The 23,944-nt window shown below is 32.9% G+C and overlaps 1 protein-coding gene across 4 annotated transcripts in view; it reads left to right on the top strand.

The window, feature by feature from the left end:
• The window catches only part of ANKRD17 (ankyrin repeat domain 17), a 175,378-nt gene that overhangs the window by 93,225 nt on the left and 58,209 nt on the right, over nt 1–23,944 (top strand). For 2 of the 4 annotated variants that reach the window (XM_037829952.1, XM_037829954.1), the window contains exons 7-16: nt 1,958–2,052; nt 4,390–4,627; nt 5,981–6,172; nt 6,532–6,641; nt 8,270–8,357; nt 9,852–9,979; nt 10,168–10,311; nt 10,754–10,856; nt 12,388–13,140; nt 17,605–17,753. In XM_037829952.1, the coding sequence (XP_037685880.1) occupies nt 1,958–2,052; nt 4,390–4,627; nt 5,981–6,172; nt 6,532–6,641; nt 8,270–8,357; nt 9,852–9,979; nt 10,168–10,311; nt 10,754–10,856; nt 12,388–13,140; nt 17,605–17,753 (2,000 nt within the window). The remainder of the gene's footprint in view (nt 1–1,957; nt 2,053–4,389; nt 4,628–5,980; nt 6,173–6,531; nt 6,642–8,269; nt 8,358–9,851; nt 9,980–10,167; nt 10,312–10,753; nt 10,857–12,387; nt 13,141–17,604; nt 17,754–23,944) is intronic. The other 2 variants (XM_037829953.1, XM_037829955.1) reach the window with 2 other exon arrangements.

Below are 23,944 nucleotides of genomic sequence, written 5' to 3'. Positions count from 1 at the left end.
AATGCTCTAGATTCTAGATTCTTAAAAGTCAGCTAAAAAGCTGACCATTTTTCACTCTATCTTTATGGTACATAAATGGATATAAGGTAGGGAATTTTTTTAAGAAGGCAAATTTTAGGCTGTTTTGTGTCTGCATAACCATTGAGTCCAAAGTTTCATACCATCTCCACCTGTGCCAGATTTATATTAAAAAACTGGTAAGTTTTTGACCCTGAGGAATTATGAAAAGGCTCAAGCTAGGCACTTGTGGGAGCCTGATTACCTCCTTAAGAGCTAGGCAGGGTATAAAATTTAAGGAGGCGCACACTGTCAAGGACCCACCTGGCATTTGCAGGTGCCTCTGAGTGAGTGCCTCATGTACCCAGGTGCTTCAATTGCTTCACCCTAGTGATGGTGAAGCCTTGCTGTTGTTTGGTTTCATTCAACTTGAAAGAGTGGCCAAAGGTGTACTTTTTGGAATAATTCACAGTTAATATAATGTTAAAATAATCTTTGGGTGCATAAATAATTAAAATTTAAGTTAAATTTGAAAATATGCTTTATTTTAAAGTGCTTTTGATTGTCAGGTGTTGAATTGACAGATTTTCAGAGTAGAGGTAATTAGGGAGCACAACTGAGATCCCTTACTTCCCCAGCTTTGTTTGGTAATTAGGCAAAGGTTGATCTTCACTGTGAGAAGAGGAATTAATTAAGCTTTGGGACAGACTCTCCAGGGCAGGCTGATTGGGTGGCTCTCTCCCCTTTTCGCAGTTACTTGTGAACCTGGAACTGGCTACATTTTACTGCTGAGTCCCAGCTGGCCAGGAGAGCTTTGAGATGGTGCTACATATAACTACTCTTCCCTCTCCCCTTTGCTTCTAGCCCCATCCTGCTTTCCAAAGGGGCAAATGAGGTTGAGTCTTGCAGGCTTTAATAAGAAGCTGGATCTAGAACTGAGCTGGTGGAGAACATCTCTACTACCTCCGGGAATTCATGGACCCTCTCCCCTTCCTCTATCTCTGGTGAGGTTTCCTAGGACATAGTTTGACAGGGAGGAGATGGAGAAGAGAGAGAACTCAGGCTGAGACTGAGCATTGCTTCAAATCTTTGGGAGGGGAGAATGGCAGAGGAAAAAGAGGCAAATAGTAAAAACAAGATGTGGTAGATGCGGTACATAGTCACCAGAATAAGTTTTGTTTTAACTCTTTGTTATTTCACCATCCATCCCTCTCCTTCCCCCCAATCCCAGTTGATTGTGAATTGACTGTAGCTCATTCCAGATACACCTGGAAAAAACTAATCATTTTTCTATGTCTTTCTTGCATAGTATCTGAAGTTCTATTTTAAGTATAATTTTGTCTTGTGCTTTTTAACCACTTGTAAGATACCTTTAACTAGAACATATGGTTTACTTGAATCTATAAATGTAAATGTGTGTGTATGTATGTTTATATGTAAATAAATGAATATAAATCACGTGGTATTGTTTCAAGAATGTTTTTATATGTGCCATTCCCACTAAGCAGGTTGTTCCTAAAAAGTGTGTTAGTTTTTGGAACTTTAACTTTTATTTCAACGAGGAAATGTTTTTATGATTGTTATCATCCCAGGCTCCTAGTTCATGAAAGCTAATTTAATCCATAGTGTAAGTAAAATGATAACTATAGTATGTTTGGGCTCTTAAAAAGGTTGTACAGGTATACTAGATTTGGATTTTAATGGCATCTTTGCTCACTTGCAGCAGGAATTCTAGTAGTAACAGTTTCTAAAGCAATAAGGTAAGGAGTAAAACAGCAAAGATCACTTGTATAATCTGTATTCATCAGCTGAGGGTGGCTTGTAGCTGACTTTAGTATTATGCCTATAAATTTAATGCTAGAAGTTAAATAACTTTTCAAAATGCCATTATAATATTTCCTTATATTTAACTTTGGAATAATAAAATAATTTTAAGTATTCTTACACATTTTTGGTTTAGGACACCTAGAAATGGTGCGATTTCTTTTGGAAGCAGGCGCGGATCAAGAGCATAAAACAGATGAAATGCACACTGCTCTGATGGAGGCTTGCATGGTAAGATTGGTGAAATACATGCATGAAATTTATTTATGTCTTAGGTAGAGAGAGACAAAGCTAGTGTACAATGAGTGCTTTTTCTTTGGGTGCGAAGGATTATCATAGCCTTATTATGGAGCAGAACCTTTGCTATCTGAATTATCTGTAGTTTTCAGAGCCAGTTGTACAACATTTAACTTCTATTAGAGTTGCATTCTGAAGCTTTCCAGTACTACTTTCTCATTTTTAGTCTCACATAAATCTATACTGGTTTAAAGGAGTTGGAATAAAAAGTGACCTTTTTAAACGTTGAATAAGGATATTATTAAGAGGGGTATATCTATCATCCATAGAGTATGCCCACAGTATTAAGCATAACATGTATATCAAACCAATAAAATAACTAAAGAAAATTTTTTAATTTGTGTTAACTTAATTCCATCTCTGTCCTGGTCTTTTAAGTGTCTGTAGTTAGGAGTGAGTAAGAATAGTACTCTTAAACCTCTGTGTCTCAGTCTATGACTTATGACAGAAATGGATCAGAGTAGCATAAGAGACAGATTTCTGAGTAAAACATGCCAAAGATACAACATGGAATATGACTCTCAGAGAAGAATCTAGACCCAGCATTGTGGGATGGAGAACATCTTCTTGACCAAAAGGGGGATGTGAAAAGAAATGAAATAAGCTTCAGTGGCAGAGAGATTCCAGAAGGAGCTGAGAGGTCACTCTGGTGGGCACTCTTATTCACAATATAGAAAACCCTTTTTAGGTTTAGAATTGGAATAGCTAGCAGTAAATACCTGAAACTATCAAACTACAACCCAGAAACCATGAATCTTGAAGACGATTGTATAAAGATGTAGTTTTTGAGGGGTGACAATGTGATTGGGAAAGCCATATGGACTACACTCCCCTTTGTCTAGTTTATGGATGGATGAGTAGAAAAATGGAGGAAGAAAAAAGAACAAAAACAACAACAAAAAAAGGCACACAGTGTTCTTTTTTATTTTAATTGCTCTTTTTCACTTTAATTTTTATTATTATTTTTGTGTGGTAATGAAAATGCCAAAAATTAATTTTGGTGATGAATGCACAACTATATAATGGTACTGTAAACAATTGAATGTACGCTTTGTTTTGTATTACTGGATGGTATGTGAATATATCTCAATAAAATGAAAAAAAAAAGAATGCCAAAGATAGAAACAGGACCCAAGTGAATTTGAGGTTTCCTGTTTCTTAACTTCCTTATTTATTAATTTTAAAAAATATTAGGTAGCCATTAAAATTTGAGTTATCTGTTTTCCTTATTGCCATGCCAGTGTTTGCTTTAGTAAATTATTCCTCTGAACAGAAGTTTTCTTTGAAGTTTCTTGGTTCCCCATCTGTAAAATGAGGATAATATCCTTCTGTGGGGTTGTTGTGAAGATTAAATGAGGTAAGGTTTGTGAAATATGTCAATAATATTATTATTAACAGTAAGAGTTATGTCACTGTTCCGCATATGAGGCTTAAAATCATCTTTGCTATACCACTACTGGGGAAAGAAACTATATGTAGATCCAAAAAATTATAAAGTGGTAATTTGTAGACCTAACCAATATGGTCTGGAAGTGTTTTATAAGCAGATACGAATACAGAGCTATTAATAGGAGCCAGACATTTGGAAGACTTGCTATAAGACTGAGGTTTCAAACCAGGCTTTAAAGGAAGTGTAAGAGTTGAATATTTATGTAGAATGCATTCCAAGCTGAAGCAACAGGAAAGTAACCATAGTAATAAGAGTTGTGTTGTCTGGCAAGCATGGAGGCAAAAATGGGCATGACGGTCAAAAAAGTGAAATGTCTAGGGAGTTAATATATGGAAGAGAAAAAAGAGCGTATCAAAGCAGAAAAGAGAGGGCAAAAAAGATCCTTGGAGTTGCCAATAATTAGGAAATCTGAGGGAAGGGGTGACCAGTAAAGGAGACCTTTCTCTGGTCTTTCCCTTCTCTAAACTTTGTTTCAGCACCTACACTTGTACCATGCAGTGTTGATGTTATCTGTGGTCTCATAGTAATCTTTTGTCTCATGTTGTACTGTTTTCTTCCCTGATGTTTAATAAGCTTCTTTATTGAAGACACCATTTTTCTGCTTGTTTTATATCCTCAATACCTATTTCTTACTTATATACTAAAGAAATATTGCCAGGGCTTAATAAATACTGATTTACTCTGTTAAATGTGGATATAGTAATTCTTGTTTGAATAGAAATCAATAAATGTCATTGTTTAGCAATTGAGAAGTCTTCAGATTTTTTAAAGACTTTTTTAATGGTGCTGATTTAATTTTTTTTTAATTGCCTTATAATTAGGATGGCCATGTTGAAGTAGCTAGATTACTTCTTGACAGTGGTGCCCAAGTGAACATGCCTGCTGATTCATTTGAATCACCATTGACTTTGGCTGCATGTGGTGGGCATGTGGAACTTGCAGCTTTACTTATTGAAAGAGGAGCTAGCCTGGAAGAGGTGAATGATGAAGGTTATACACCATTGATGGAAGCAGCTCGTGAAGGACATGAAGAAATGGTGGCATTACTTCTAGGCCAAGGTAACTAGATTAATCAAGATACTTAAGCGTGTATTTGTAAAAACTAAGAGATTACAATTTTATAAAATTGAATTTCAGTATTTTTTTCCTAATAGATTTTCAGTGCATTGTTCCTCAAATTAATGATGAAGTATTTTTTATCCAAATGGCTCTCATACTGTGCTAAACAAAATCAGATAGAGTTCTTTAATATAGAGCTTGCAGAGCCATCCTGTGATATGTGAATGAAGAGGGCTGGTGGTGGTGTAGGGGGATATGTGGGGTTCCACATTTTTCAAACTAATATATCCAGGGACAGAATACCTATTAATAAATATTTGATAGATGTAGTGTTTCATTAAGCACAGTATGGGAAATCCTGGCATAAGGATTAATTGATGAGAATGCTAGAATGCATATTATAAGGTGCCTGTATGCTATGTTAGAAGCCCAGTACACAGTGGACTTCTCTTTTGGGAAAAATGACATAATTACTTTACTGTATTAAGATATCTTAAATGTAGATATAGTCTCCCATCTCTATGTGGATAGGATGATTTTATTTTTCTTTTAATAGTAAAGACTTTGAATAAATTTAAGAGGAATGCCCTTTTTTTTTTTTAACAATTTTATCTTTAGTGAGAAATAACATTGACTAGAATTTTAAAAGCAGATTCTGCAGCCAAACTTACATTTGAATAGCAATTCCACTGCATACTGTTGACTAGGCAAGTCTCTAACCTCTTTGTGCCTTAGATTTTCTCATTTGTAGGGTTGTTGTGAAGTTAGTTATATATATGTAATGCTTAGAACAGTGCCTGTCATATGGTGCCCATTAAGTGTTGGCTGTGGTGATGGTGGTGGTGATGGTGGTGGTGATGATGTTGTTATGATGTTGTTATGACCTTGCGCAAGTTAATTATCCTCAATTGCCTCTGTTGTAAAATGGAGCTAATAATAATACCTAAACAGTAAATAAAATGTTTTGAATGTTGCCTGGTGCAAACAAAAGGCTTATTAAATTTTAGCTATTGTTATTATCATCATCAACTTCTTTATCATCATTATTTTTGAATCATTATAATGAGAGGATATAGCTTATTTTTCTTTTTTTCACCTGACTTTTTGTACCTTCTGACTGAATAGGTCTTAACTTCAGCTGTAGGCACCAAATATGGACTAGTAGATGTGGTTTCAATAGTCTTCCCTATTTTTTAAGTGTCTCCAAGAGTAAAGGAAAGACATTTTCTTGTTTAGTATAGTAATATAAATGGTTTATTTTTTGAAGTATAATTTATTAGAAAACAATCATGTTTTATTTATCTCTGAAATAAGTGAATAACTTTCTTTAAATAATTAGACTCTCTATTTTAGGAGCAAATATCAATGCACAAACAGAAGAAACTCAAGAAACTGCCTTGACTCTGGCTTGCTGTGGAGGTTTTCTGGAAGTGGCAGACTTTCTAATTAAGGCAGGAGCTGATATAGAGCTAGGTTGTTCTACTCCTTTAATGGAAGCTGCTCAAGAGGGTCATTTGGAGTTAGTTAAATACTTATTAGCTGCAGGTAGGCATTTTTGCATTTGGGGAATTTTTTACATGATTTATTTAAGTAAAAATATTATAATGCAAACTTTTTTTTTTTTTTTTCGGATGCTGTGATCCACTGTGAGTTTAAAAATAAAGTGATAAACTTTCATGAGTAATTTACCTTAGGGTGGAGTTTTAAGCAAATTTCTATCTCTAAATTTCTTTTTTTTTTTTTTTCTTTTAAAGTGAAGATGCTGACAATTCTATTTCTAGAAATGGGTGAAGTTTTTTTAACCAATTTGAGGAAATATGGCTTATCTATAAGGGATTTCTATGTCCATCATTTATGTTTTTTCTTCTATAAAGTCTATGTATTATTTGTTAACATTATTACAGGAGCTAATGTTCATGCAACCACAGCAACAGGGGATACAGCACTAACATATGCCTGTGAAAATGGTCATACTGATGTAGCAGATGTTTTACTTCAAGCAGGAGCAGATCTGGTAAGCTGTCACCTTTCAAATCCTATTATTAAAAAAAAAAACCAAGAAACTAATTTAAAATTCTGTGGACATTATAAGTGAAAGGAATTTCTTTACTTTTAATTTTATGTTGTGCTTCTTGTCATTCATCTCATTTAATCACTTTTTTTTCTACACTGTTTAGTATGCATTCTTGTTTTCTTTGAGTTAGTAGGACTAATCCACTACTCATCCCCTTCTTCAAAAAAGACCGTTTTGAGACAGAGATGTTAATACAATTCATTACTCCTGAGCTGTTTTCAACTTTCCTTACTTTTATACTTAGCTATTTTTAGAAGCTTTTCTGATTTGGTATATAAACATGGTTTAGAGACAGTTCTGTGCAGCTTAGGAAATAATTGTGCCCAACAATGTTCAGAGTATTATTAAATAAAGGAATTTTAAAAGATGAGTATTTAATGAATGATCTTTTTCCTCAAAGAGTTTATAATTTTATAAGGAGGATAAAACAAATTTTGAGGTCATTATAAAATAGATTGTAAAGAGATGCCATAAGGAAAAGTTTACAGAGTAAAAGCAGCTCAGAAGAGGTAAAGAGATCATCGAAGATAATATATTTTGAGCTGAGTGAAGTTTAGACCCATAGATTGTTGCTGTAAAGTGGATTCTAGTTGTAAGAAACAGTACAAGCATAGCCTGAGAGGTGGATGATTATTGTGGTCTCTTTCAGCTTTGCACGTGTTAATACAACTCTTTAAGCCCTTGTTACACAAGTTTTATTCTAGTCAGCTGTGTGCATGTCTCCCTTGCTAGACTTTGATCATCTTCAGCTTAGGAACTCTTTTTCCAGTGTTTACCACAATGCCTATGAAATACGTAGCAATGTAATATGTAGTACTTGCTTAAATAATTGCAATTATTACACCCTTATGGCTTTAGAGAAATCAGAAGTTGTTCATCAGATATGAATATTTTAAAAAATGGAAGCATAAAATCCTAACAAGGTTCTTTTTCTCTAACCTTTATATTCTAAGACCTAAAAATTTCTCCAGTAGTGTGCTCCATTACCCAGCAATCACAAGAATGCAATAGTTTCTTCTGAGACACAGAAAGCTCTAGTAACACCTTATAATTGATGGTTTTAGAAATTCTTAAATTATTGGTAAGCCTTATCATTTTTGTATAAGGTGGAATTGAGGTGGAAGGTCTAGAAAGAGAGGGAAATGATGTACTTAAACAAATTTGCACTTACAGGATACAAACTGGTGAAAGGAAAATGACTTGGAATAGATGAGGAAAATGCTCTTAAGAATGTTTGGAGACGGCTGTGCCAAAGTGCCAAACACTGTTCAAGTTTCACAGTCTTTTTTGTAGATAGATATAAACCAAGTTGGTTTTAGATGAGAGTATCACAATTATGTGAATATTGCTTCAGTTTTTAAGCTGTTTCCATAGAGCATTTTTCTTATTTGAGATTTTTTTTGGAATTTAAAAATGTATTTCTTAATTTGCTTCAAAATATTGAATAATATTTTGATAAATAAACATGATATTTAATATACTTAGATTCAGAAATTGATCGCTTTCTTTAAACAGAAAAATTGTTTTATTAACAATTAAGTATCAATTGCTTCTTATTTTTTAAACAGGAACATGAATCTGAAGGTGGAAGAACTCCTTTAATGAAAGCTGCAAGAGCTGGCCATGTTTGTACTGTTCAGTTCTTAATTAGCAAAGGTAGGTTTGTGTAAAGCAGTAGTTTCTTTCTAAAGGTGTACTCTTCCCTGCTCTCAGGTATTTGAAGATTGAGGAGTGAGGGACATTTTTTGGCAATCGTGATTGAGGGCTGCTACTGACAATTAGTGAGTGGTTAGTTGATAAACATCTTGCAGCACACAAAAAAATTCTAAACTACAAAGAATTTTCAGATAACATAGTGTCTATTCTGTTCATATAATGTAGTATAATCTTGAAATGTGGATTTTTATGACATTTCTGCCACTGAGTAACAGGGCAAGTTACTTTGCTATCTTATATTTCCTTGAACCTAAGTTTCCTTCTTTGTAATATACAGGAAGATGGTTATAAATATATCACCAAAAAAGATTCAAAATTGAGATGTGTCAAATAAGGCAAAATACATGGGGATTTTCATTCATGGTCAGTGCTATTCTAGTTTGAATACCAAAACCTTAATGACAAAATGAGCATATAATACATATTATTCCCTATAAATTATTTTATGGGTGTTTTATTACATAAGTTCTAGTTGAAGCAGTTTTTCCTATAGATTTCATCATATTCTTAAATAGGTGAGATGAAAGTAGTTACTGAATTTTGTATAGTCAAAATGAATTTTAATTCCAAATTGATTAAAAAGGCTATATAGTCCATGTACAATTAAAAAAGGCAATATATGCCATTTCCTTATTATCAAAAATACTGAAGAATCTCAAGTTTGTAATAGTGGTTAGGTAAAGAAAATAAGAAATCAGAAATAACTCACTGGTCAAATTTTAGGCAATTTGAATACTTACAATGTGTTTTTATATCTTAGTAGTCTCAAGAATAGAAATTATGTTGTCATCATCCATTATATTCTTTGGTTAATTTCAGTGAATTTGATTCCAGTTTCTTTCTGCTATTTTATTTCCATTTTTCATAATGCTTTTAGCATAGTGATCCAAATCGGAATTTGGGAAAATATACCTGTTTTCATTTTCAGATATTTCTTATTTAAAAAAAAAAAAAAAACAGTTCTATTATTTTGTGTTCCATGTTAATTCTCTACATATGTAGCTCATAGAGGGGAGAGTGTGGTTTATTTCTTTCTGTTTTTAATTATCTTTCCATTGAAGGACTTAAAATGTAGATCAAATTTCGTATTCTACTTTTTATAGAAAGGGATTTTATAATCTACTTTTTATAAAAAGCAATTCTGTAAAAAGAGTAAAGCACTTTTATTCTTATCTTTTACTGTTAACGTACTGCAGTATTTATGATGAAATTATATGCCTGTCTGGAATTTGCTTAGAATAATTCAAGATGGGAGAGTGAAGTTGTGGTTATATGTGAAATGAGATTGGCCATGTGTTTATAATTGTTGAAACTGGGTGATGGGTATGTGGGGCTTCATTATACTTTTCTCTCTATTCTTTCATTCTGAAATGTACCATAATTTAAGAAAAAAATAGTCTATTAACATGATTTTCTGCACTATATCCATTTTAGGGGCCAATGTGAATAGAACCACAGCTAATAATGATCATACTGTACTGTCCCTGGCTTGTGCAGGAGGCCATCTGGCAGTGGTGGAACTACTTTTGGCTCATGGGGCAGATCCTACTCACCGTTTGAAAGTATGTAACTCAAATGTTTTAGGTGGCATTGTGAATTCTTCACTTTTAGCCATCTACATATTCCATTTAATTAATTTTCATCTCTTTGGTTAGAGGAAAATGTTTTTGCACTTTACTTACAATTTTAAGGTGTCTTGTGCCTGTTGGTTTTATTTTCCTACGTGATTTTTTTTCCTTTTTTTTTTTAGGATGGTTCAACTATGTTGATAGAAGCAGCAAAAGGTGGCCATACAAGTGTTGTTTGCTATCTTTTGGACTATCCTAATAACTTGCTTTCAGCCCCTCCACCAGATGTCACTCAGTTAACCCCCCCATCCCACGATTTAAATAGGGTAAGATTTAAAACTAAAAAGGCATTTTGTACTATTTCTTCTTTATCCCTCATCCACTCATAGTTTCAGTTTAAACTAGATTAATGTATTTTATTAAAGTGTATAGTTCTTTTTATAGTTATGTACTTGTTATGGTTAATGGATATCTATTGTAATCATTTTCAAAATGATGCAATTTTGCTTTACCTTTTTGTCATAGCCAGAATATTTTTATATGGCCAGGATAACCATTTGAATGCAATGTCTATTTAAAAAAATGTCATGGAAAATAATTGGGTACCAACGTATTTTATATAAATATGTCATTTTTTTTTTTATTACTGTCATTATGTATTGAATATTTTAAATATATCCTTGTATCTTATTCTTCATTTAAGACATATTATTTAAAGGAATGTATAAGAAAAGAAGAAATATAATTGGTTAGTGTCCTTTGTCTTAGGCTCCTCGTGTACCCGTTCAAGCATTGCCCATGGTTGTCCCACCTCAGGAGCCTGACAAACCACCTGCCAATGTTGCCACTACTCTTCCCATCAGGAATAAAGGTCAGTTATATTTTTAAAGACTGGTTTTTCCATAATATCCATATAAAAATAGTAAGGTTAACAAAAACTAGCCATTTAAAATTATTTTTCCACTAAAAAAGATTTTTAATAAGTTGGTATAATTAAAGAAATTTTTTATCAACCAAAAGAAAAGAAAAAAGTCATGTTATTAGGGAAGAAGATAGTTAAAAATAGAACGTTCACACTAGTATTAGAAGTATTAGCAGTGGAAATTCAGATGATCATCTTTGATAAAATTCTGATTATCCATGATCCTCTAATAACTAGTAAGTTCTATTTGTATTAAAGTGTTAGGTTGAGTATAGTTGGGTGATATTTTTGTAAATTAATTACTTAAATCTCTGTAGTGATGTAAGGCATGAAATTAACAATTTGGATCAAATATTTATTTTAGAATGGTTAAATTTAGGGATGATATATTTAATATAGGAGTATTAATACTGACATAACTTCTCAACCAATAATTAAAAGTTACTTCAGATGTGACTGTTTCTCTAGAATTCTGAGGTCCATATTTCATTTGTGGATGTTACATCATGCATGTTCATAAGTTAAATCCCAAAAAATTATATAGCTACCAGGTTGAATCAGTTTTTTGTTTTTGTTTTTTTTTTTTGAAGTTTTACCTGAAGAACAAATGCAGTTTAAATTTTTTTTTTTCTTTCTTTTATTTTGGCTACCTATATTCTCTTACCAACAAGAGTATTAAGTATTTCTACCAGTTATTTTCAACCTCTACCATCAATGTAGAGCCTTGGCACCTTTTTTTAGTTGGTATAGCAAGCAACTGATTGCTGTACATGTATCCAGATTAGTTTATTCACCAGGTTGTCAGAAGATACAGTGGATGGCATAGTCTAGCATCTTTTCTTCCAGATAGACTGAATCCCAGTTCTCTACTGGCCAGGTAGCTGTGTGTGAATGTGTGAATTTGTTTCTTGCTTTTATCAGTCTTGGAGATGGTAGGCCCCAACAAAGGCATATTATAGTCGGATTTTAATTTCTTGGTACTTCTTAGTGGTTTGGGTATGCTTTGTATGTATGTGTGTGTTTTTAAGGCACAGACTTTTAAATGTGGAAAAACCTTGACTTAGAGGTCCAGGTTTTCCCTACAGCTTAAATAAAACTTTAGTATTATTTTTCTGTTCTTATGATTAGTTTTTACATCTTTATGACTAGGTGAAGTATCTACACATAGACCTAGATTTTGCTTAATTGCACCACTTAGATATCACAAAGCTGCATTCCTCTACTGTCTAATTTTAGCCATGTGATAATTTTTAAATTCTGAAAAAATTAATTTCCAAAGATTACTCTATGCACATAAAATCCATACATTTTATATATGATAAAGGAGGTGGATTTGCTTTTAACTCCTTAACAGTGCATTTTCACCTTCTATGCATATGGTAACTTGGTCCATAACTGTTGGCACTAAACCTCCCAACAGTAACTCTGTAATGAGGATGCCATTCATGTGCACTTCTGAGGGGGTTTCTTTTTCACACAGCTGCTTCTAAACAAAAGTCCAGCAGCCATTTGCCAGCAAACAGCCAGGATGTACAGGGTTACATCACCAATCAGTCTCCAGAGAGCATTGTAGAAGAGGCTCAGGGAAAGTTAACAGAACTGGAACAGAGGATAAAAGAAGCCATAGAAAAGAATGCACAGCTGCAGTCCTTGGAACTGGCTCACGCGGACCAACTTACCAAGGAGAAGATTGAGGAGCTGAACAAAACAAGGGAGGAACAAATTCAGAAGAAACAAAAGATTTTGGAGGAACTACAGAAAGTAGAACGAGAGTTACAACTGAAAACTCAGCAGCAGCTAAAAAAGCAGTATCTAGAGGTTAAAGCTCAAAGAATTCAACTTCAGCAACAGCAGCAACAGTCTTGCCAACACCTGGGACTACTAACTCCTGTTGGAGTTGGAGAACAGCTTTCTGAGGGAGACTATGCACGGTTACAGCAAGTGGATCCTATTTTGCTTAAAGATGAACCCCAGCAAACAGCTGCTCATATGGGTTTTGCACCAGTCCAGTCTCTGGCGATGCCTCAAGCTTTGCCTCTGGCGGCAGGTCCCTTGCCTCCAGGGTCCATCGCAAATCTTACAGAACTGCAAGGAGTGATAGTTGGACAGCCAGTACTGGGCCAAGCACAGTTGGCAGGGCTGGGGCAAGGAATTCTGACAGAAACACAACAAGGGTTAATGGTAGCCAGCCCTGCTCAGACCCTCAATGACACGCTGGATGACATCATGGCAGGTGGGTTTATATTGTTATGAGCAGGTATCAAATATGATTTGCTTAAGGCGAATAAGAGTGTACCAGAATTTTTTGCCATTACCCAACTTGAGAACTACTTTTGGACTCTTGACCCATGTGTATCTTTAGAAATATTAATTCAGTCTCAGAAGTTCTCAGACGGAAACAGGTTGAATTAAAAGATTAGCTCTTTAAATACAAGTGACTAAAGCTTTCTGGTTTAGCAGTGTAGGCAGAGAATCTAAGTTTTTTAGTAGTGGGGTTGATGTTTGGTTTTTGTTTGCTTGTTTGTCTGTTTTTTACTTTTAAGTTCAGAATACTAAGATTGAATTTTGGCTTTTTTTGCTTCTGTATTCACACCAATGAACTGGGAGATTGAATAGAAGTTGAAGTGCAAAACTGGTAGGATGTATCAGGAAGCTTATTTCTGAACAAAAATACTTTATCCTAATGGATCAGACTTCAAAACTGATGGAAATTAAAAAAAAAAAAAAAAAAAAAACAACCTTTGGAACATTAATAAAGTACCAGACCAAATAGGATTTTGGTTATACTGTATGTCAGTGATTTTATCCCTGAATGTTAATGTGTAGTCTCTTTCTGACTATGTTATGAGAAGGTGTGGTCTCCGGACAGTATTATAAGTGATATATTTAAAAATGTGTAGTCAGAGAAATTTTATTCCATTATAATTAGTTTCATTAGCAAGGAAAAATATTTCAGAAGGTTGTTTTGATGCTTCTAAGTTTTTGTTACTTATTTTTGTAAGTTATGTAACAAGTTAGTAGAATGAGATTTTGCAGGTTATAAGCTACGTAAGAATGCTGTCCTGAGAAGTATAATTTGCTTCATTTAAAAAAGGAAAAAGGAAAATTTGATAAGGATGGAAAAGGCAAAAATGAAGGGAGTAAATAGTTGAATTTTGATAATTTTATAAATCTGTTCATTTGTTCTTAAATAAAATTAGTTTGCCAACCTAAGTTGTGATATAATACTAAGTAAAGTAATTGTTAAGCCATAAGTTCATGCAAGAAAGTTGAATTATTTATGTCCATTAGATTACAAAAAAAAAATACTTTTTATTTGTTCTCTTCCCTTTTGTCTATAGAGGATGATTGATTTTTGCCAATTTTAAAACTATGTTTCAATAGCATTATGTATTATAGTGATATTATATATAATTTAGCTTTCATCTTTTAAAAGAATAAAAGAAAACTAAATTCTATAGTGTTTAGGTATTCAGCTAACATTTAGAAACTAAGAAACCAGCTAAGAGACAGATCTTGCATTTACAAATTGCTTTCAAGTTTCTCAGTCCCCTTTAATATCACCTCAACAGTAATGGGTGGAATGAAAATCTCTGCTAATCTAAAGGTTGCAATAAGTACCTTGAAAAAAATTCTAGTACTCGTTAGTAGTAAGAATTGTAAAGGTTCTTATATTGATAAATATAAAATTTTTCTATAGATTTGAAAATTATTAATCACCATTAGTTGGTTATCATATTTGGGACTATAATTTTTTAAAAGAAATTATTTGATATCCTATGAAAATTGGAACACAGTAGCCATGAATCCCAAATTTGATCCTTACTACCATGACCTTTAATCTAGGTCAAAATGGAGCTTTTTCTATTATGTCAATCAAACTACCAAAGAATATGTTATCCTCTTTAATGAAGAATGAATATTCCATACCAATGAATGGTTTTAAAATTTTTGATGATGCTATAAGAGTTTACCTGATGTGTGTGGGTATAGTTATCAAGAGTGACTTGCCAGTTGTACGATTTTCATGCTGATCAGAATTATCTGATGGTTTTGGTAAAGTAGCTTTTCTGTTGTTTCATATACCAAACAAAAACAATTCAGTTCTACTTACATGTGTTCCAGTTGTTACCATATTAAAAATATTTGAACAGCATGTACTTTTCAGGAAATATAACAAATACTTGCCATCTATAAAAATAATTCTTTATTCTCATTGATACGGGGAGAGGAAAGATGACCAGCAGGAAGAACAGGAGATAAACATCTGACTGCCTACCTGCAACCCATTACACATGGGCATGTACATACACAGTATCATGTACTCACTTCCCTAGCTTCATTCTTTAAACTTCTCCTTATTGTAGCACTGGTTCTTTCAGTTTAATAGTAACCATTTTCCCTCCTTTCTTTGGGTTTCTTAATATATTACAATCCATTTAGGCTCATATTATTCCTTCCCTCCCTCCAGCATTGTGTTTGCTCTTTATTTTCCTTAGTCCCCATTTGTTAGCCCATTCTTTTATTAAAGTTCGGTCTCTTTTCTCACTCTAATATTTGACTGTCCAAAATCTTCTCTTTCCCCCGTTCTCCACACATGCCAAAGCAGAATCAATTCCCTGTTTAAACAGTCTTAACACCATGACTTTGCTGTGGTGTCAAGGCCCCTTCTTTCCTATCCTGATATTTAAACTTTGCTGAACGTCTGGGGTTCTCCCTCCCTAAAATCTAATCCTAAAATGGAAGTCCCCTATGTAAAGATCTGTGCCATAGTTCTTTCAGGTACCTACATATTTATGGTTGCTACTTTTAACTATAGTGAATAGAGGGTTGACAGATAGTTATTCAGTTTTAGTAAATCAGTTTCATAGGAGGTACCCCAAAGGAAATGAAATGGAAGAATTGATGTTTTCCTGTCTCCTTTCAGATAAGTGACAAGAACAACTAATTTGGCCAAAATACAAAAATTCTCTAATTTTAGAAGGTTCTTTAAAATAAATTATTTCAGTTGAAAATGTGAATAATAATTTAGCATTTAACAATAAAGCTTAGATTTTTTTTTTACTTGTTTAGTGTCATTAAATAAAAATCAGTGCTTTGGACAAACTGGTGTTCACCCTATTAAACTACCTTTTGTATTTAGCATTTTCACTTGTGAAAATCAGTTCAATAAAAGGAGAATATAGAGTCTGTTTTTAAGAACCATAGATTTGGTGATTTTGAAACTTATATCCAGAATATGTACATTTAAATTATCTTGATCCTTTTAAAAACACAAAACTGTTGATATGAAGTAATGATATGAAGGTCATTAGATGATCAACTTAATATGTTAATACTTGCCCTTTTCTATTGGTCTAGATCCCTGAGGATTCAAGCAGTGTTTTGTTTTGTTTTGTTTTGTTTCCTCCTTTGTTTTTCCTTTGGCTTTAAGTGACTTAATAATTATAGAATGTGTGTTGCTATAATGTATAGTGTATGTTTGTGCCTGAACTAAGGATTTCATGTAAAATAGATTTCTTAATTAACAATTAAGCTTAAACTTGTGATAATAAGATCAATTTCAGTTTTGTTCTTGGCAGGATCATAATCTCTTTTGCCCAGTTTTATATCTAGTTGTGAATCATGATTGTTTTCTGCCTGATGTAGTTGATAACTACATTGGTAACACACATCCACACTGTTGTTGACCATTCAAAGATTAATGCCCATACTTTAATACTATAATATTTTTAATTGAGGGGGTAAAGGACTGGAATGACATTCACATATCAATCCAGAAGTGAGTTGATGAGGGAATAAAGTACCCTCAACTGAATCTATAGTATATTCTGTGCTGCCACCTTTACAGTTCTCCCACCTTGAGTCCTGACCTAATATTAGCCCCTTCTTAGGTCACATATTTTGAGAAACAATATCATAGCAAAATCATACCTAAAAAAACTAACAATAATCCATGTTTAAAGGATGGTTGTGTGCATACATTTATACTTCTACCTTTATCTTTTAATTTTGTCCTCATAAGTCAGTGTGATTGCTGAATTAATTGTTGGGCATTTTGCCCCCCTCAGAATCATTCTTCATGTGAGAAACTACATTTTTGTGTGAGGATCAAATTTTTATATTGGAATATGCTGTTATACTGAGGGCTACAATGCAGAATATTATCCCCCTAGCCACGATTAATAAAATAGTAGCAGGTTTTTTAATTGATTGGATCACAGGGTTCTCCCTTCCCAGTGATATTACCTTCATTAGATCTAGAATCTAAGGTGTGAAAATGACAAATGTGAAAAAATCACATTTTTCTCCTTCTGAACTTGACCATTTTACCTTTTCTAATTAGGAAGTTATAATGGATAACCATTATATATTTATATTTTTCATTTATATTTAATTTTAATAAATAAAAATATTTTGTTTTCAAGGTTATTTTGAATTAAGATTTTGTGACTACACATCACAAGAGGAGCAATTTGTTTTCCAGGTGGATTATTTAGAAAATGGATTGTTCTCATTATACATTATAATTTTGGACGGTTTTCCAAAGTTAGAAATAACCAGGAAAATGAGTTATTAGTGCTGTAGCAGTCTCCCTGTAGAGATTTTGTTTTAAAGAGTCTGAATGTTTTCTAATAATTATTTCTTACTGTTATGATATTTCATCCTTATTAAGTGCAGTTATTTTGTTCAACAGCAGTCAGTGGAAGAGCATCTGCAATGTCAAACACTCCTACCCACAGTATCGCTGCTTCCATTTCCCAACCTCAGACTCCAACTCCAAGTCCTATCATCTCTCCTTCAGCCATGCTTCCTATCTACCCTGCCATTGATATTGATGCACAGGTAAGCCCTAAATTAGAAGAGATGATTTTTAACTGAAATTATACTATCCTAAAAATAATGTTAATCGTCATTGATTTAAATCATCTTTTGCTGCTTTGTCTCCAGGCAAAGACTTAAGCCACAGTTATAAATAAATTAAAGTCCGCATTTTAAAAATAAAGTACAAAGTTACAGATTATTACTGATAAAAATGTTGTGGTAGTCTGGTTTTCAATGTCATCAAGTAATCACTTTTTTAAAAACTTTATTCTAGTTTGGAAGAGGATCTAAAAAGAAATAACATTTAAGATTAGTGTATATTTTCTGATCTTCAGTTAGAAGATGTACTTTAAAATACATAATGGTTGCATATAAAAGAAAAAAGACTAACATTTATAGACATTTTTATGTATCATATATACTTAATTGCATTTTATGTTTTTTTGAAAATTCTGGTCTTGATGCTCAAAATAACATAGTGTGAGTCTGCGTCTATAAAATTAAACTGTTAAGGAATTCCCAAGGAGAGAAGAGCACTTTTTCTCTCCTCATATTTTCTGAAGAAATAATATGGGAATAAAAGACACTATTTAAGTGAAACTTTAGAAAACTTGAGAGATACTAAGCAATCAGTTTTTTTAAAATTAGTTGACCATGTAATCTCAGGGCAAATTGTGTATGGAGAAGATACCTTGTGTATTGTCTTGAGCAAAGACCCAAGATGACTGCTAAACAGGATAAGGATGTATGGCCTTCTTTGGAAGTGAGAAATGTTTGTTGTTTATTTTTTTATTTTGATTAATACTGTGGGGGGAGGAGTTTACATGTTATTTTGTAAATAATCAGGTTTTTTTGTTTGTTTTATTAATTTTATTTACAAACACTCCATGTCCACCAAATGTGCATTCCCTATACCCACCCCCCACTGCCCCAGGCCTCTAATCTACTTTCTGTCCCTATGAATTTGCTATTTCTAGACATCTCTTATAAGTGGCATCATGCAGTATTTGTCCTTATGTATCTTGCTTACTTCACTGACCATAACGTTTTCAAGATTCCTCCATGTTGCAGCATGTTTCAGAACTGCATTCTTTCTTATTGCTGAATAATATTCCATCATCTGTATGTACCACATTTTGACTATGCATTTATTTGTTGGTGAACACTTGGATTGCTTCCACAGTTTGGCTATAATGAATAATGCTGCTGTAAACATTGGTGTACAAGTGTCTGTTAGACCTGGTTTTAACTTTCTTTGACTATATACCCAAAAGTGGAATTGCTGGATTATATGGTAATTCTGTAACTTTTTGAGAAATCATTGTACTGCTTTCTGCAATGGCTGTACCATTTTACATTCCAATCAGTTTTTTATAAATCTGAATTTCAGCCAAAGTGTGTGTGTTGGTGTGTGTGTGTGTATTATGTAGACTATTAAGGGCATGTACTCTTAACCTACTGAATATGAACTCTTATTTTTATTGATATGTTTTTTGGTTCCACCAGCGCCTGGCACCTAGTAGGTGTTCAACAAATATGTGCTGGGTAGATGAATGAATAAATCACACTTATTTTATGAATGAATAAATCATGTGGTAAACCATAGTGATTTACATTTAATGTTGATTGTATTTAGAATTGGTATTCAAAAAAAATTCAACAGAAGTAAATAACTATATGCCTGTTGGTATTATCTACAATAGAAAATTAATTAGAAATTAATTAATTTCTAATTCTTATTAACAGTTGCCATCTAGAAATGGCAGCTATTAAATATTATAATTCATTCATTCAACCACTATTTATCAAGGCCCTACCATGAGTCAGGTTCTAGGTTAACAAACTGATTATGAAAAAGCTACAGAAATATGGAAATGTGTTTATAATGCAATCTAATGTAAAAATAAATAAAAACCAGAATACAAAATTGTATGTACACCGTGATTACAACTCTATAAAATATGTAGGTGGCAAAAAAAAAAAAGTTTCTTGGTACCACTCAAAAAGGAATTTCATTTCTGTTCTTTCTTATTTCCCAAGTGTCTATTGTTTTATATGTTAAGTTTTTTCCTTTTTAAGCACTTAATGTCATCTAATCATCAGAATGAATATATGAGGTAGTTTCTTACTATCCATTTCTCTGATGAGAAACTTCACTTAGCTAAAAATGTAGTGGAGCTTGAATCAAACTCACATCTCCCTGACTTCAAAGGACCTACTCTTAACTACCATGTTATATGGCCTCTTTTTGAAATTATCAGGCATTCACATGGTAAACCATAGTGATTTACATTTAATGTTGATTGTATTTAGAATTGGATTGAACTTGGTATTGAATTTGCATTACTTTCCCCCAAGCTTTTTTGCTTAGTTTTGTGAAGCAAAGAATTGATCCACAAGCAAAAATAAATGCAAAATAGAAACAGACTTCTTTTTTGAAATATTTTTAAACAAAACAGCCACTGAAAAAGGTCCTCAAAATGTGATCATGATTTTACTGAATTTAAAGTATTGTTTAATATGATGATGGTGGAATCATTTTACCTGACTATGGTATTCAACCAGCCATCACTGTATGATAGATTAATTTCTTAGAAGCTACATATAAATAATTTTTAAAAAATAAATCACATTTTTAAAGTAGTGGAAATACTTGTTGAAAAAGATCATACTGCGACTCCTTAAAGATCTGCTCCCTCTTTGTCTGGTGTCTCCATTGAGGATTTTCGTTCGTTGGATTAGCTTGATATGAGTTACATTCCATTCCATGGAGGTTTCCATAATGCTTATCTTAGAGATGAAGAAATCCTGCTTTGGAAAAAATAATATAAATATTCAGAAATAACTGTTCACCGTTTTTTTTCCTTTAATATTTCATGTTAGTTTTTTAAGTGTACTACTTTTATGATAATAAAGCAGACACTTTATGTGGTAAAAATAAATATCCTTTTGTTCTCAGAAATCTGATATTTTTTCTAGATACTAAAAAAATTTTTTTTATGAGATCTTGCATAATGGATGTATTTTGGTTCATATATACCAGTGCTTTGTGCCTTAACAGACTTAAATATAAATGAAAAAATTAAGATCAATCTTCATTTTCTGTTTTGAAAGATTAAACATTCTCTAATGTGCGAACTTTTTGTTTGTTGACTTTTTTAACAGACCTCAGCATGTACATGTTTAACAGTTTGCCAGTATTAACTTGTTTAACTTAAGCTTTATAACAACCCATGAAGTAGGAACTGTTTATTATTCCCCTTTAACAGATGAGGAAACTGAGACACAAAGATATTAACTAACTTGCCCACAGCTAATAAATGGTGGTGCCAACTTTTCAACAACCTAGGCACTCTGGCTCAAGAATCTATGCTCTTAACTACTGCACTATGCCACATGTTTTTCAATCTCTAGCTTAGGTACATGAATTTGAATACTGTCAACCTGGCAAATAGTAGATAATGGGTCTACCACCTAGGTGGGAAAGGGTTACTTCTTTATCTTTGCATCTTTCAGCTTGCCTCCTTGGCATTACTACATATTTACCTCAAATCTTAATTTAAGGAAAAACAAAATTTTTTTTAGAGCCTCAGAAATAGTAAGTCTCCTTTAAAAATGCTAAAGATCCTTGGGTAAAGGTCACACCTTAAAATCATTTAGTTGATCATTTTAGTCAGAAACTGATATTTTTAAAAAGAATTAAAAAAGAAAAAGAATTAGCAGGAATTATAGCTTTAATTTATGGAGTTGAATGCTCAAGACAAGTGTTTGCTTTCTTTATAATGTTCCTTAAACCTTATGTTATACGACTATAAATCACTTTTTGTGTGCAAGCATGTGCAACAGGCTCCATACCTCATATAAATGGTATTATTGAATCAATTTCTAGATATTTTCACGACTTTTAAGATTAATGCCATTTACTGTCCTCTTATCTAGCAAAACTAATTTTAGGAATCCACAATAAGTGATAGTTTGAAGAAAATATTGAAACTGTTTGACCATACCTTTGATAGCATAGCTTTGGTATTTTTTTTATTTTACTTGGTTGGTATAACTAGATTTATTCTGGGTACCCTACATATCAAAATTAGGTATCAAATAGAGATTTTAAGAATCACTAGTTTTATGAGAAACAGTAAATAAGACTTGAAAGTTAAGAGTTTTCTCAATTCCTACTGGTTTTACAATACAGAGAATAATTTCATGATAATGATTTAACAAGAGAAATTAAGGAGGCCAGGAAAAATAAATTAATAATGATATGTAATATGCTGCCATTAAAGCATTCTACTTTAACATGTATACATTCTACTTGTACACAGGAACAGGTTTTAGGTGGGTTATTTTTTCACTGATTATTATTTATTGAATACCTTAAAATGTTATCCTACTTTAAGCTTACAGGTAATCCTTGACCTGCTTAGAGAATGAGACATTTGAGATTGTGGAGGTTATGGAGCTCTAAAAATTTCAGCCCTTTAAGTCCTCATAGTTTTCAGAGTAATTTAATTATTGTAAGAGTAATTAATAGCCTTCTTTTTATATTCAAGCATGTTTTTTCAGCTACATTTCAGCTTGTTAAAAGGTGCTTTTACCTTTAATATTGTACCTATCTTAGGTTTCCTTCTTGTTTTTTCCCTCTGAACTACTCTTGCAAAATGGAATGGTCATTCTGATAACTTATAGAATATATATATATAATGCAGTTTCATTGAGATATATTCACACACCATACAAACGATCCGAAGTATATAATCACTGGCTCACAGAATCATCACATAGTTGTGCAAACAATCCCATGATCGATTTTAGAGCATTTCTTACAGAATACTTTTTACAAATTGAGTATAATTTTCTATAAGCCACACACTTCATAACATCTGTTATGGTATGGAATAGTAAATTTTATTATACCTCAGGCTAAATAGAAATTAGCCTTGATGAGCTCTTAAAACAGTTCTGCATATCTGTTTCTTTTTCAGCTCTGGGACTTTCTGTTAGATATACTACAAAGAATGTGACTTCCTAAGCCTCCAGTATAACATAACTGGCCTTGTGCAATATAATTTGCGTCAAAGGATCCTTCATTTAAGTAGTACTTCTCCCAAACTTCTACTCAGTTAATTTGTTTCTTGGTTTATTGTGAAACAGGGGCGTATCTCTCACCATTTTGAGATTGTATGATATGTATTTGTGTGGAGGCCTTACTTCAGAATCTTTAAATTCTTTCATTATTGTCTTAAAAGGATTAGTTGCTTTAATTTCTCTTTAATGCAGAAATACGATGGAACTAACCACTCTTAAATTCAACAAGAAATTCATTTGACCAGCTTTCCTTTCTCAGCTTAAATATTTTTTCCTTAAACTCTCATAATACATTGGTTATACTTCTCTCATAGTTTAACCTAAAGTTGACCTGTAATCAGTAAGTTCCTGGTGAGCAGGGCCTGTATTTATTCATCTTTGTCTGCTCTAGAATACTTAGATGAGTGCTGTGAACATAAAAGGTGTTTAATAAATTCCAGTTGAATTGATGTTTTATAATGTGGAAAAAAAATTTTTTTTACTGATTCACTAAAATTTCTCATGCTTATCTTTTGTATATCTCTCTTCACTCTTCATTTAAAATTGACACAAGTTTCCTAAATTACTCTTTAACCCCTAGAAGTTTAGAATCCTCATAAATGTCATTATAAACTCAACTCTTGTGCTGATTGTTTATACACTAAGTAGAGGAAACATAAAACAGATGAACTTAATATTATATTGACCCAAGTCCACTGTGCCTTAGGATGCTTCATGATGTGGGGAAAACAGGGTTTTGTTATCAAGAAGATCCTCTTGCTTTTCTAAGCCCATACCTAGTGTAAGTTATTGACTTGTGAGACCATCAAAAGTTGTTTCTCTGAGCCTCTGTCTCCTTTTCTCTGAAATCAGACCTAATAATTCCATCCTTATAAACCTGAAATGAAGAACAAATATTATAATGCAATCAGAGCAGTGACTCATTTAAGTATTCGTGTCCTTCTCCATTGTTGTAGTTGGTGCATCTGTCCCCTGTGGCCATCCCTGATCTCTGCAGTCAGTAGCTCTGCTCTCTGCCAGCCTCTTCCGCAGAGCAGCTTTTGCGGTCTCCCTTCTTCATCACTGACTAGTAGGCTTTTTCTTATTTCTTGACTATCTGTTCTGCCTTTTGTCTCATTACTCAT

This window comes from Choloepus didactylus, chromosome 3, assembly GCF_015220235.1.
Source record: "Choloepus didactylus isolate mChoDid1 chromosome 3, mChoDid1.pri, whole genome shotgun sequence".
Taxonomy (NCBI): domain Eukaryota; kingdom Metazoa; phylum Chordata; class Mammalia; order Pilosa; family Megalonychidae; genus Choloepus; species Choloepus didactylus.
Note: the sequence above shows the minus strand (reverse complement) of the source record. Positions and strands in the feature narration are given on the sequence as shown.